Source organism: Cupressus sempervirens, chromosome 7 (genome assembly GCF_028749045.1).
Source record: "Cupressus sempervirens isolate cs-2001-9-10 chromosome 7, ASM2874904v1, whole genome shotgun sequence".
Taxonomy (NCBI): Eukaryota; Viridiplantae; Streptophyta; class Pinopsida; order Cupressales; family Cupressaceae; genus Cupressus; species Cupressus sempervirens.
Window position 1 is genome coordinate 313,979,528 of NC_143124.1, and position 15,374 is coordinate 313,994,901.

Genomic DNA, 15,374 nt, shown 5'->3' on the forward strand with positions numbered 1-15,374 from the left:
GACACATCTTGGGTCCTTGAAAACTAACCTTTTAGCGATATTCTTTCTCCCATTAGTAACATTCCTGTTGATCTTTCATGTCTCATACTTGGTCATTATTTTGAATCTTTATCATTAATAAGACATTGCCTAAGTTATTAGATTTCATCCACACAATTTGTTTTCAACTATTTTGAAAAATAACATAAATATCTTAACTGTATTTGATAATATCCACACAATTGACAAACCTAGCTAGACAACTTGATAAGATTAATCTTCATAGATAAATTAAATATAACATATATTATGGTTCCACTCATACACATAAACATAACATGGGAAGGTGCACACTATAGCATTTATTTATAATAGTGACCATAAAAGGACCCAACAATTTACTTAGACAAGATGCTTAAAATTATAGAACATCTTAACAACACTATGAATGGCAGTGAACATCATCAATTTGCTCGAATCTGAGCCCAGGCAGGGGCTACAATCGAATAAGTCATCTAGGTTCACAATATCGTGAGGTTCTTCTGTAGGCACCGTGAAATGATAGGTATGATTTGCAGTACAATAACAATCATTGACAGTCAAACTCACCTCGTATGTTTCCCCTGCAGTCAATGGCTGAAAAACAAACAAAAGTGTGCAATGAGTATAAAGTTCTACGACAACTCAGGTTTTGCGTTATGAGAAACCAAAACAATAGAAATACTCTCTCGCACAAAATTAATATACATACCACTGTGAGAGCCCAAACATTGTCACCGGTTAGCGTCATGTTCGGAGCATTATCAACGTTTTCGTTGCCTAATACGGAAGCGTTTCCCACAACCTTCAACACTCCACTGCCCACGGACTGCTCAACAACAAATGTCACCTCCACCTTAGCTGCTGGGGGTGGGCTAGGTGGTGGTGGACTAGGTGGCGGTGGGCTCGGACTTGGTGGTGGTGGACTAGGTGGCGGTGGGCTTGGGCTTGGTGGTGGTGGGCTTGGGCTAGGTGGGGGTGGGCTTGGGCTTGGTGGTGGTGGGCTCGGGCTAGGTGGGGGTGGGCTTGGACTTGGTGGCGGTGGGCTTGGGCTTGGTGGTGGTGGGCTTGGGCTAGGTGGTGGTGGACTAGACGGTGGAGGGCTTGGGCTGGGTGGTGGTGAGCTCGGGCTTGGAGGGGGTGGGCTTGGAGTTAAGCAAGAGCTACAATGGAAGTAGCCGGTCAAATTTACAGGGTTATTGATTTCATCTTGCAAGTCAAGAATGTAGGGCTCATGTGAGCTACATGTGCAGTTGTCAACTCCTAAATTCAGTACGTACGCTTCTCCTACAGCAAGCATCTATGTAAATATTGAACAAGAAGAGATCGTTAGGTGAGCTATAGATATAATATTCTATGAGGTGAAGAATAGATTAGGAGGAAACAAACAAACGTACCACAGTGAGATTCCAAACATCATCGTACTCCTTCGTCATGATCGTAGCATCAAAAATGATCCCATTGCCCAATTCGGAACTGGTTCCCACAATCTTCAGCACGCTTCCCTCTTCTACAGGTTGCTCAACTATAAAGATCACCTCCTCATCTTTTCCCTGCAAACACAAACGAACAACATATTTTCTTGTTGGGATTACGATCACAAGACTATCTATTATAATCCAAATGGAAGGAGACAGTTCAAATTTCGTATATACCCAAGAGAAGTCAGTAAGAATGCCGAGCAGCAAGACAAATACGAACGTCGAGCCAAAACTTTTCGGAAAGGCAGCCATGAAAGCAATCAGAAATTGATTTGGGAAATTTTTAAGGGGTGATGAGGTTTATATAGATAGATGGGATGCCAGGTCTGCCTATGAACCACGTTATAATTCACCAGAAGCCGCAAGAAAGAGACAAGGAGCAATTTAAAACACATGCTCTCGTAAATAAATATATATTCACCTATATGTTCTCAAGTTATGTACACTACGTCTCTTCCGATTCACGTAGTTTTAACTGTCCTGGTAGATATGGCTGAATACTTCGTTCTAGATTCGAATGACATAACGATTTCACACTCCTTTTTAGCTTTTAGAACGATTTATAATAATATTTTGGGGAAGGTGTTCCGTCATTATCACCTCACCCATGAAAAATGTTCTCAATTAATATCACATGAATATCTAGGTTCTTAGTTTAATGATGCTAAGCTAGAATCTTATACATGTTTGTGTGTATGTTCTCAATTAATATCACATGAATATCTAGGTTCTTAGTTTGTTGATGTTAAGCTACAATCTTATACATGTTTGTATGTATGTGTGTCTATATATATGTGTGTGTGTGTGTGTGCGCGCGCACGAGCATGTGTGTAAATATATATACATGTATATACTAACATATATATACATATATACATATATATGTCTATATGTATACATATATACATATATACATATATATTTATACATGTGTATATGTATACATATGTATATATACATATATCGGTATGTGTAGGATCATGGTAAACTAAACTATGCTCTTAAGTGGCAATGGAGAATCAACACATCAGGGTTTTGCCAACTTGATGTATAATTCTCAACTTGTTATGAAATTTCTATCAAAAAGTGTTGGAAATAACAATGGGAATCTAAATAATGAGAGGGAGGCAGTGAATCAACATTTCAAAACTTTAACTATTAAAAGGTTCACCATACATCCATCTCATCATATAGCATGTAAACTAAAATAGCTAATGACATCAAAACATGCAAAACATAAAGTAAATGTAACACATGACACAAGATATTTGGTTACTAAGAAACCCTCCAATGAGAACGTAAAACTGGCATGGGGATGACACCCACAAATCTTCACTGCTATAGTTTTAAAGTGTATCCAATTAAGGTTACAATGTTTAATCATAAATCTATCCTACGAAAGTTTTTCCCTTCAAAGGTTTACAAAGACTATTAAATCTTATCCTGTTAACAAATTTCAACACCATGCTAAAAGTGTTCCTTATTAGAGGACTTTAACTCACAATAATGTAAGAACTCTATTAAAGGATTTGCAAAAGCTTGTTAAGATTACTTTGTTAAGAGATTTTCTCTATATCACCTGTTCAAATGATCCAACACCATGATCCTTTGGTTAGTACTCTTCTTCTAGATATTAGATCTTCTCTTTCCAAGTGTATCTTGGATCCTCCCGATCAGATATGTCTCCTCTATTCTTCTCTGTTATGTTCTCTCTATCTGATTCTGCAATTCAGATCACTTCCATAACCTCCATACTCACCATGAATGCTCTCTCTGCACTTATCATTTGTGCTTCTCCTTCCATACACACATACAAGATTTCTAAGATTTTTATTCCTTAAGAAGACTTAGGCAGAGTAGGGTTAGGTAGGAATCCACGATTGTGATTCATCCATTTTTTTACTTAATACATCCTTTTTTCTGATTGGTTACATGTACAACATATGGATTTTGAATATACCTCGATATGTCTTTTAGAATCATAAAACAATCTTTTAGTTAGCCAAAAATAGTTTATGTAGAAGTTTGTGCAATTACAAACAACTATGTCCAAAACCACTTACTTGACAGATGAAAGCTCTGATGTGCAACATTTACCATATCCCTAATGCTATCACTTGGCTAATGAATGACTCAACATCCATTTTTTTACTCATCACCTAAATCACTCAACATGTATGACTTGCTCAGCACTTGAGTGACCTAGCACATACAATCTTCTTGGCACATACTGGTGCTCGACACTAACTATGTATATTGTTTGACATACATTATTTTGCAACTTATGCTCAACATACAGTACTCACTTGACATGCACTAAGTTTTGTGAAGTGATGAATTAAGTGTGCTATCACTCATTTGTCAAAACCAAAATGAGATAAAAAAAATCCCCCTTTGACATGAGTGGGAAAAACACTTTGTCTGCATATATAACTTAACTATGAGCATAACTCAGATAATATGTATACATTATTCAATCGCAATACAAAATTTCAATTTTTTTAGAATTTTACAAAACTAATGACTTAAATTTTCATAAGTTATTTCATCAAAAGTTCGTCTGTACACACACACACATATACATATATCATTATGTGTAGGATGACAGTAAACTAAACTATGCCCTTAAGTGGCAATGAAAAATGAACAAATCAGGGTTATGTCAACTTGATGTATAATTTTCAACTTCTTATGAATTTTCTATCAAAAAGTGTTGGGAATAACAATGTGAAACTAAATAGCAAGAAGGGGGTGGTGAATCGACATTTAAAAACGTTAACTATTAAAGGATTCACCATACATCCATCTCATCATATAGCATGTTAACTAAAAGTGTTAACTACATCAAAACATGCAAAGAATAAAGGATATGTAACACATGACACAAGATATTTGGTTACCCAAAGACCTTCCAATGAGAAGGTAAAATTGGGTTAGGGATGACATCAACAAATCTTCACTAATGCAGTTGTAAACTATATTCAATTAAGGTTACAATGTTTGATCATAAACTATGATCTATCTTATGAAAGTTTTTCCTAGTTAAAGGCTTACAAAGACTATTAAATCTTACCTTGTTAAAGGCTTTCAACACCCTGCTAAAAGTGTGCCTTGTTAGAGGACTTTAACTCACAATAATGTAAGCACCCTGTTAAAGGATTTGTAAAAGCCTATTAAGAATATTTTGTTAAGAGATTTTCTCTGTACCACTTGTTCAAATGATCAAAAACCATGATCCTTTAGTTAGTACTCTTCTACTAGATATCAAATCTCCTCTTTCAAAGTATATCCTTGATCTTCCTGATCGGGTATGTCTCCTCTGTCCTTCTCTATTCTGTTCTCTTTATTTGATTCTACAATTCACATCACTAACCACCATAATCACCATGAATGCTCTCTCTACACTTATCATTCAAACTTCTCCTTACATACGCACATGTAAGCTTTCTAAGGTTTCTCCTCCTTAAGAACAGCTAGGTAGACTAGTCTTAGGTAGGAATCTATGATTATCATTCATCCATTTTTTTGCTTAACACATCCTTTTTTCTTGTTTGGTTACATGCATAGCGTAGGGATTCTCAATATACCTTCATATATATCTTTTAGAATCATAAAATAATTCTTAAGTTAGCCAAAATATAGTTTTCATAGAAGTTTGTGCCACTACAAACAACTATGTCCAAAACTGCTTACTCAATACTTGAAAGCTCTCATGCTCAACATTCACTATATCCTCAATGCCGTGACTTAGCTAATGAATGACTTAGAATCCATTATTTTACTCATCAACTAAATCACTCAACATGTATGACATGCACCTACAACTATCATCTTTTATGTCTCTAATTTCCTCAAGAACTTGATCACTTGGCTTCTTACTTTTCAACCCATAGATTACTTTCCATATTTGGGTGTTTTGTTTGACAAAATCTTCAATTTTATTTTGCAAAATATGAAAAGATCTATATTTGGGGGAAATGAATTTATTCATAGATTTTTTCATCATTTCCCTCTCAAAGGTTGGCATTACTTTGGCTAATGTAGTGTCCCTTATCTATCTTTCTATTGTCAAACTATATTGCAACTTCTACTCAAGTCCATCATGTAGACGCTTTGGTATTAAAATGGAAATTTTGATTGGTGTGGTATTAAATATAGCCATCATTTCATAAATTGATTCTTGCACCTTATTCTAATCATTTTTCCTAACTTATCAAATACAACATGTACAAAGCCAAACAAATCTGCATTATTCTTGATATTATCGAAAAAGTTATCTATATCTGAGGGATTGTGGCTTACCACTTGAAGTTGACTTATGTCATCTAATTCTATCCTCTCCTCATTTGACTTGGCTAGAGCAATATATTTTCTTCTTAATATCTCCTTCTTCTCTATCCTAGTCTCCTCTATTATAGTAATAGCTCTTTTTATTAATCTCAGATTGGTTTTGACAAGTGAGTGTCTATAAACTTAAGTCATTTACTTATTTCATGTTGAACAAGTAACATATGCTAAGAACCACATATAAGTCAGAGCATGCCGAGTCACTCATATGCTGAGTCACTCATGTGCTGAGCAGAAAGTATGTGCTGAGTGATTTAGGAGTTGAATAAGCAATGCATGCCAAGTCATACAGATTTTTAGTTACAAAATTAAAGTCATAGCATGTGGTCAGCATCTGAGACTTCAAATGTCGAGTAACATAGTTTTTTCATAGTTGTTTGTATTGGAACAAAGTACTATTTTAACTATTTTTGGGACAACTTAAAGATTAAATACTGATATTTTGGTGATAAGGATGAAACTTAAGTTGGATGGAATTCCTATTTATTACATTTAGCCAACCAGGTAAACGGAAAATAATAGAACCCTACTTGAAGAGATCATAAATCTTAAGATAGAACAAGAAACACAAGCCATATTATTATGTGAGATAACCGAATAGAAAAAGAAAGATGTGGAAGACAAAGTCACGATTGAAGATGACAAAAGAGTTTTGACTAGCAGACTAGAAGAAAAATTATTAGAGGTAACTAGGATTACTCATATGCAATTATAAACTTTGAGTCAAATGATGAATGAAAACAACGAATCAAGTCATGATTGCTAATCATGAAATAAATAGTAAAGACATTGAGATCACAGCACTGAAGTTGCAGAATGAATAGTTGATTAATGATCTGAAAAGGGAAAAGGAGTTTGCTGAAACTTTTAATAAACCAAATGAAGCTATCAAGTACTTTGAATAATTGATGAGATCTCCTAGATCTAATAATGATACATCTAGACTGGGATATAGAAGTACTAAGGAAGGAGAGTCATCCAAAAGTGTTGAAGAAAGAATTAACAAAGGTAAGAACTCAGAACCTACTTGATAATTATGGTAAGAAAGGACATACTGCCAATGTGTGTAGGAGCAAGACTATAAATTAGAATGTTAAGAAAAAGGGCATGGGCCACTACCATAAGTGCAAAAAAAAAGGTCATTAGGCACATGAATGCAAAACCAAGACCATGCACAGTCAAATATTTGAAGGATATTTTTATAACTATTAGAAGTATGGTCACATAGCTTTTGAGTGTACATCCAAATCCATGTGGTCATCAAAGAACAAAGCAAAGGTAAAGAACAATGAAAAATTTCATAATTGGGATTATAATACAAGGTACATTTGTCACTACTGTCAAGAGTATGGACATGATCTTGAGAAATATATTAGAACACACTTTAGAAGTGACTACAAAAGGTGGTTGAGTCAAACCACATATTTTAACTCTTTGAAGACTAGTCACCTTAGTCAATACTATCTAACAAGGTCAAAGGAACAAAGTCGCGAGTTAAACAAAGGCAAAGGCAAGGTAGATATTGAAAATTTCAAAGATGAGATGAGAAAGACATGGAAGAAAAAGGAGGATTGCAACACATCAAGCGTAGGTGGAATCACTTCACCCAATGGATCAGGTGATCACACCTCATCAAACTAAGTAATCAAGAGGTATGTAGGGCTGATATTTAAAAGATATATCATAATTCAATTCCAAGGATCTAGTTCTAAAAAGATTACATATGCATGACTAAAGATGCAAAGTGTTATTAGAAATTAAGTAAATTTTTTAATGTATTATTAGCATTTTCATGTTACTACCAAGCATGAAAATATTCTTATGGTTGCCGAATGAAATTTTAGTTAATGCCAAACTAACAAAATTAATTACTTGAGGCTGAACTTGTAATGGTTGCCAAGCGAATGGAAATACACATGGATGCAGAGTGAGCCAAAAATTAGTTAATGTTGAGCTCATAGCTGTGTAAGCACTTAACATTAATTATAATATTCTAAGGGCTGTTTGATTGATTTCTACTCATTTAGCATCATTTGAAATCTAGAAAGAAGATTAAGAGTGAAAGGCAATCAGGAGAAATTTATCTGAGCATTTGCAGAATATTTGAATGATTGTTCGACACCATTTTGTCAGGATTTGTAAGGTAGTTACCATGTGCTGAATTACACAATTTCAAATTTTGTAAACCCTAGATTTATGTGATGGAATCTAGTTCTTTGAAATGAAAAGGGTAGAGGGAAAAGAGGTCTTAAATGTTTAGTTAACTAGTAATGAAATTAAACAACCTATTTTCAAGGCTATTATAGATATAGTGTATAAACAGGATCCCTCTAGTGCATTGGTTACATGCACATCATATGGGTTCTCTATATACCTCCATATGTCTTTTAGAATTGTAAAAAAATCCTTTAATTAGGCAAAAATAGTTTCTGTAGAAGTTTGTGTCATTACAAACAACTATATCCAAAACTACTTACTTAACACTTGAAAGCTCTGATGTGCAACATTTACTATATCCTCAATGTTGTTACTCTGTTAATGAATGACTTAGCATCCATTTTTTTACTCATCATCTAAATCACTCAACATGTATGACTTGCTTGGGACTTGAATGACTCAGCACATACAATCTTCTTTTAATATACTGGTGCTTCGCACTAACTATATATATTGTTTCACATACATTATTTTGTAACTTATGCTTGACATACACTACTCACTTGACATGCACTAATTTTTTGACGTGATGAATTAAGTGTGTTATCACTCATTCGTTAAAACCAAAATGAGATAATAAAAAAATCCGCCTTTGACATGATTGGGAAAAACACATTGTCATGCATATATAACGTAACTATGAGCATAACTCAGATAATATGTATACATTATTCGATCACAATAAAAAATTTAATTTTTTTTTGAATTTTGCAAAATTGATGACTTAACTATCATAGTTTATTTCATCAAAACTTCATATGTATGTATGTATGTATGTATCTATATGTACATACAATGTGAAGCTAAATACTGAGAATGGGGTGGTGAATCAACATTTCAAAACTCTAACTATTAAAGCCAAGCTAAGAAAATCAATTAGTTGAGGCTTGTAATGGTTGTCGAGTGAATGGAAAGACATGTGGATGACAAGTGAGCCAAAAATTAGTTGATGCTGAGCTCAAATTTGTGTAAGAACTTAGCATTAATTATAGTATTCTGTGGGCTATTTGTTTGATTTCTACTCATTTCACATCATTTGAAATCTAGAAAGAAGATGAAAAGCGAAAGGCAATATGCAGAACTTTATCTATGCATTTACAGGATATTTGAATGACTATTCGACACCATTTCATTAGGATTTGTAAGCTAGTTACCATTTGCCAAGTTACAAAATATCAGATTTTGCAAACCCTAGATTTATGTGATGGCATCTAGTTCTTTGAAAGGGAAAGGAGTAGAGGGAAAATAGGTCTTAAATGTTTAGTTAATTATTAATGAGGTTAAACAAAGGCTATTCCAGATATAGTATATAAGCAAGATCCCTCTAGTGCATTGTCTATGATACCACCACGAGCCTTAATGATACAAGATGTCAAGAATTGTTATAATTACAAGATTGGAAGCATAGGTGAGATGGAAATTAGAGAACAGTATGGAAGATTATGTGAAAATGGAGTATTGAAGGAATAATACAACATTGTTGAGAAGAAATGGCTAACTCATGCCCTAGATTTTCCAAATATCTTCAAAACTAAGTGGATTAAGATTGTTTTGAGTACAATTCATGACAAATCAGTATGGTTAGAGAATGGGCTGGTTAAAATTATAAAGAAAATAGTTCATAGGGTAACATGGTATTTAACCCTAGATCGGCCAAAGACTGTGCGAATAGAGTCAAATGAATTTATTGAAAAGAACATAGGAGCCATATGGAACAAAATGGATATTACCATTGATACAATCACAAATCCCATGATAGCTTTTGCAGTGAACATAATATCACAAATTTTTTATCAATCATGTAGATTAAATAGTGTACCTTTCATTGCAATGGACATGGGCTATAAAATTGTGAAGAAAGATCATACTTATGATCTAGTTGAGTTTTAGTTGTAGCAATTAATTGAAAACCTAAGAGCAATAAGGAAAACAAAGAGTGCTCAATGTAAATTTGGATCTATTTTGGTATGTATTTTCTTCTGTGTGCAGAATAGATTTCCTACATTTGGCAAGGTTGCATTGAAGACAAATAGATAAATTGGAGTTTGGATAGGAGAATTCATTGAAAAATTAGGTAAAAAGTTTGAGCCAGCAATGACTAGTTATTTGAATATTTTAAACAATCCATGAAGAAGAGATTAAGGATAACAATAACAATCTCAATAGTGGAGAAAAATTATGATGATATTTTATTTCTAGTTGATACTGATCATACATATATTCAAGCAACAATTCCTAGAGTGAGATGGATAAGGCCTTTAGGTTATGAGATAAACATTGATGAGGCCTTTTTAATAATCATAACATTAGTTTCTCAAGAAGTGTACAATGAAGCTAAAGCATTTGGTAACTATGAATTGGCCAAATAAAAAATCAATATGGAGTTGAAGATTGCCAATGTAATTAGGAAAAATAAAAAATTGGTGAAGAAACTGAAAGATAAATTTTGTGAAGGAGTCGAGAGAGAAGAAGAAGAAGAAGAAGAAGACACACAAGCTCAAGCACCATTAGCACAAAGACAAGGTCAAGGAGAGCATCAACAAGACGAGCATATAGAAATTGTAGAAGGTTCTAAGGAAGAATAAGTCAAGTAAGCACCTACTCCTACTGACAAGAAGAAAAGAAAGGCAAAGAAACCTACAAGTAAAACACAAAAGAACGTTACAAAACTAAGTTAGCCCAAACCAACAACACCTACCAAAAGGGCTAGTACAAGAGTCACTGCTTAAAAGAATAAAGAGCTAGCCAAGCCTAAAGAGCATAAAGGTGGAGCACATAAAATATCAAGAAGAAATTATATTTTTCAGGCTGAATCTAATGAGGAGAAGACTGAGTTTGATGAGGCCAAGAAATTCCAAGTTGTGAGTCATAGTCCCTCCTTAAACATAGATAATTAATGTGAGAATAATAGAAACAATGGTGATTTTTAGGTTTCTCTCAATTGAATTTGATAACTTTGGAAAGATGGAGAAAAACAAAGTAGAGGAGGAAATACATGACATGATATCTACTTTTAAGAAGGTTCCTGCAAAAATTGCCAACTCCATACCTAAGAGTTTATATGATAGAGTTGAGAAGAAATTAAATTATTGTATAGACCTAGAGAAGCAGATTAGGGAAACAATGCTCACTCATGTTATTCCTGAACTTAGCAAGGCACAAATATCTAAAGCCATAAAGAAATATTTTCTGAGATTTGTTCCTAAGTATGGGGAATTTAGCATACTACAGAACAACATAGAGGATGTTGTAAAGGAGACCAAACAAATGTGGAAGATTACATATGGACTAGCCACAACTAAAGATGATGAAGAGGATAAAAATAAAGAAATCACTGATATGAATATTGATGATCAGGAAATAACTAAGGAAGAGTAGTAAGTAGATTAGAGTGTACAAGATACAAAAATGTCGAGTGCCATCCCTCCATATGTAATCAGTGTAATTAATGAAACTGTCATAGTAAAGGATGTTTATGATTGTATTGATCAGAATGTCAATACACTAACTGAGGAATATTTGAAAATATTATTTTTCCAATCCACACTATAGGCCAAATTATGTGGCAAACATGTATTGGTAATTGTTGATGAAATTTAGAAGTTAGAATCTATGACTGCAGAGGAGGAAGTGAAAATGTAAGACACACCTAAAATCATTCCTCAAGTCACAAATGTACAACATTCACCACACTTAGTTGTATATGAAAGGAAGGAGACAACAAGATGCACTATAAGTACACACATGGAAAGCATTCTAGTCTCAGAAAATGTTCAAGATCCTTAAAAAGGCAAGGTTGAAATAGTTGGAGAAGATAAGGTGGAAACACTAGTCAATGATGAGACACTAGGTCAAATGGGTTAGGTAGATGTACCAGTACCTCTAGTATAGTTAAAGGTACAATTGAAGTCAAAGAGGCCAAAAATGACAAGCTTGAAGAGACAAATGTGACACCTAAGCCAAAGGAGCTAGAAGCAATTCAAGCATTGGTAACATTACCAGAATCATGAACTCTATCTAGTAAAACTGCTCCAAGGCCAAGCATAGATGCAACAATATTACAATTCTTAGTGCCAAGTCCTAGCTCATCTAAGGTAGAAGAGGTAATAACTTGTGGAGATATTAGCCAAGATGAATAAATTTGATTGCCTAAGTTTTATTATGCAACAATAACAATTGAGTAGATGGGTATACTTCAGGAGGCCCTTGGAAGAAAACATCAAAAAATTCTTGGAAGGGAGCATAGAAGCAAGATTTAATTCAGATCAAATTCATTTTCCTAGATGCATTTAGTCTAACTACTCTAGATGAAACAAAGCCAATCATTGAATAACTAACCAACATAATGGAAAGAGTAAGTGATACAAACCCAGACACTAATGCCAAATTATTAGAATGGTATTAGAAGAAGTTTCAAAAGAAAATGAAAGAGAAGATACGTAGGGATATAGCACTAACACAAGTTTCTTTGCAAACTAAGATAGAAAGTGTGAAGAAGGTACTTAGCAACACTACAAGAAGATGAAGCCAAAATAAGGGCTAAACTAAACAACATCTATTCTACATTGACTCCTCACATGGAGATTTTACACAAGGATCTAGGTTATGTAGAAACACTGATGAAGAAAAACCCCAATCTTTCTACATTAGATGGATTAGTACATGCTGTGGTGTCCACAACACATGCCCCATTTCACAATAGGAATGGGGACCCCCTACTTTTTTTTATTGCTAGACTCATAGTTTGAGAATCAGGAGAAGAAATTTTAGAGTAAAAAAATATATTAAAAATTTAAAAAAAAAATTAAAAAAATCAACTAGTGCATGCGAATCGAGGTGCAGCATGCTTGCAAAAGGGATAGAGGGTTATAAAAACCCTCCCTCCCCTTCTTCCTTACTCATTTTTTGATCAAGGAGCAAGGAGGGCAAGGTAAAACACTCCCCCCTATTTTTCTTCCAACACTGCAAGCCCATGATGTGTGCATGTATGCTGCCCCATGCCCTGCTGCGACGCCGCTCGCTGTGCCCTTTTGGGTGCGCACTGCTGCAACCATGCTTGAGCGGTGCAGCACCTGCACATCCCTTTTGGAGCGCGTGTTCGTAGAGGAAGCACTTGGCTGCACCCCTTTTGGGGCACGTGCATGGCAGCGTTGTGGTGCCCTTGGCTGGCTGCACCTATTTTGGGGGGTGTGCGCAGTGCCGTCGCAATGCCCATGCTAGGTCGCGCCTCTTTTGGGGTGCTAGTCGTGCCCCTTTTGGATCATGCACGTGGATACGCTTGCTACCATGCGTGGTGTGCTCACTCCCTAAATTTTTCTTTAATAAAAAATGAAATATATTTATAAAAACAAAAAAACAAAAGTAAATAAGTCCCTAAGGGGGGGACTTATTTTTTTTACATTTTTTTTTTTGATATCTAATAATTAATCACCATCTTTTTTCCATGACACACAGGTAATATAATCAGATGGTGTCCACATTCGGATCAGCAACAAAATCAGTTGTGTACAAGTTTCAAGGCATAACCCCGAAATTTTGTCAAGTCAACAAGAAGAGGGAGAAATTCTAGAGACATCCATTCATCTGGTGCATGAAGATCCCATTTGTTCTATGGTTCCACAGAAGAAAAAGAGGATCAACGTTAGAATGAACAAGAGGCAAAGAGTTCGTAAAAGATTAGTGCGTAATCCCTTTATTCCTGAAACCATTCCCAAGGAAGAATTAGATGAAGGGCAAATAGAGTCAAATGAAGAGGAGGAGCAAGTGCCTCTACAAAGGAGAACTCGACTAGCCAAAGCCATAGAGCGTCACAAATACCCCACCCCCCACCCAAGTTGAAATGATAGAACTCTCTTCTTTAGAAGATGAAGTATAGTGATGGGTGAATGAGCAAAGGGAGCTAGGTGATGATGTTCTCTACATCCCAGATTTTGATTTCATGCCAGTGGGTACATAATTGGTTGGAGATAAGATTAGAGATACTCCTACTGGTGAACTTCAACAGCAAGATTGGATGCAGATCCCACCCAAGACACAAGGTCCTCATCTTACTCCCCCATTTTAACCTCAGGTTATGATGGTAGATAAGGTTTCAGTGACACCTCCACCTCCGAGTTCAGAAGAATATGTTTAGAAGGAATCATCATTACAAGGAGAACTAGAGCCAAGGGTTACTAATGAGCCATCAAAAGAGGCTCGAGTAGTAGAATGTATACAAAAAACCTTCTCAGGAAGTTGAGGATCAAACTATGGGATCTACAAAAATTGAGACTATAGAAGAAGAACCCTCACAACAAGAGACTCCAAGAAAGAGTGATAGAGGGAAGGAGGTAGTTGAACAAATCCCTTCATCATCCAGAGCTTAGGTTATAGAAAGACATATCCCAAGATGGTTTTGGAAAGAAATAATGAGAAGTGTTAAACATCAATTCCTTGCTTCAGAGGATGATATTTGTGACATTACAGAGATTTTGGACAAGCTTGACTCTCCATTACATGATGCAACGCCATTTGCATTCATTACTACTACTCAGAACCAAGACTTATTTGCACAAGTGGCTCACCCTCCAAAAGGTACAGCTGAAGAAGCTATTAGCCTTTAGGACTATGAAGTGAAAGATATCATGTTAGGAAAGCCTACACAGGATACTTCCAGACAGATGATGACTATGGGAGTAAGGGATGTTCTTAGCCATATGGAACAGGATGAGATTGAAATAAAAACACTTCGAAGAAAAGTTGGGATCTTAAAAGGATATTTAGGTAAAGTTATTGGTCCTCTTGATTTTGAATGCCTTGAGGAGACTTTGAATACCATTCTCAGAGAAGGGGAAGGTGTATGACTCAATCCATTTTTGAGAGCTTGTCACGATTGGCGAGACATCCTTGAGGATAAGGGTGTCACTATAATCATAGGAAGTTTGAAGTTATTGCATGCTATACAAGAGAATGTTGATAAGATCGTGGCAATTTTGAGGTAGGACTTTAGCATTGTGGATGAGGTACGGGTATGGAGAAAGGATTTACAAACTTTACAAGCCATAAAAGGGAAAAGGTACTGCATTCTAATTGATGTATATACTAGAGAAGAGTTAGAAATGATAGATGATTGGATAGGAAAGATTGTATATGGAAATAAAGTGATGGAAATATTGCATGATGAGATACATAGCTCAAGGACCAAGCTCGAGAGAAAATTTTGGAAGCAGAAAAGTTGTATAGTGATGCATGCTTAGATATTTTAGAAGATGAAGAATGAGAGAAGCTTTTACCAGTTGAGGTAGTTGTGGAAAATTTTAGAAAGAATTTAGA

General features: G+C 35.2%; 1 protein-coding gene across 1 annotated transcript; it reads right to left on the bottom strand.

The window, feature by feature from the left end:
• Window positions 1-237: 237 nt before the first annotated feature.
• Window positions 238-1,751, bottom strand: LOC149546676 (uncharacterized). Its single transcript, XM_089794029.1, has 4 exons — window positions 1,674-1,751; window positions 1,416-1,571; window positions 731-1,318; window positions 238-615 (listed from the first exon to the last, which is right to left on the bottom strand). Exons 1-4 carry the CDS (start codon window positions 1,749-1,751, stop codon window positions 382-384), a joined length of 1,056 nt encoding a protein of 351 aa, XP_089650155.1. The 3' UTR covers window positions 238-381.
• Window positions 1,752-15,374: the final 13,623 nt, after the last annotated feature.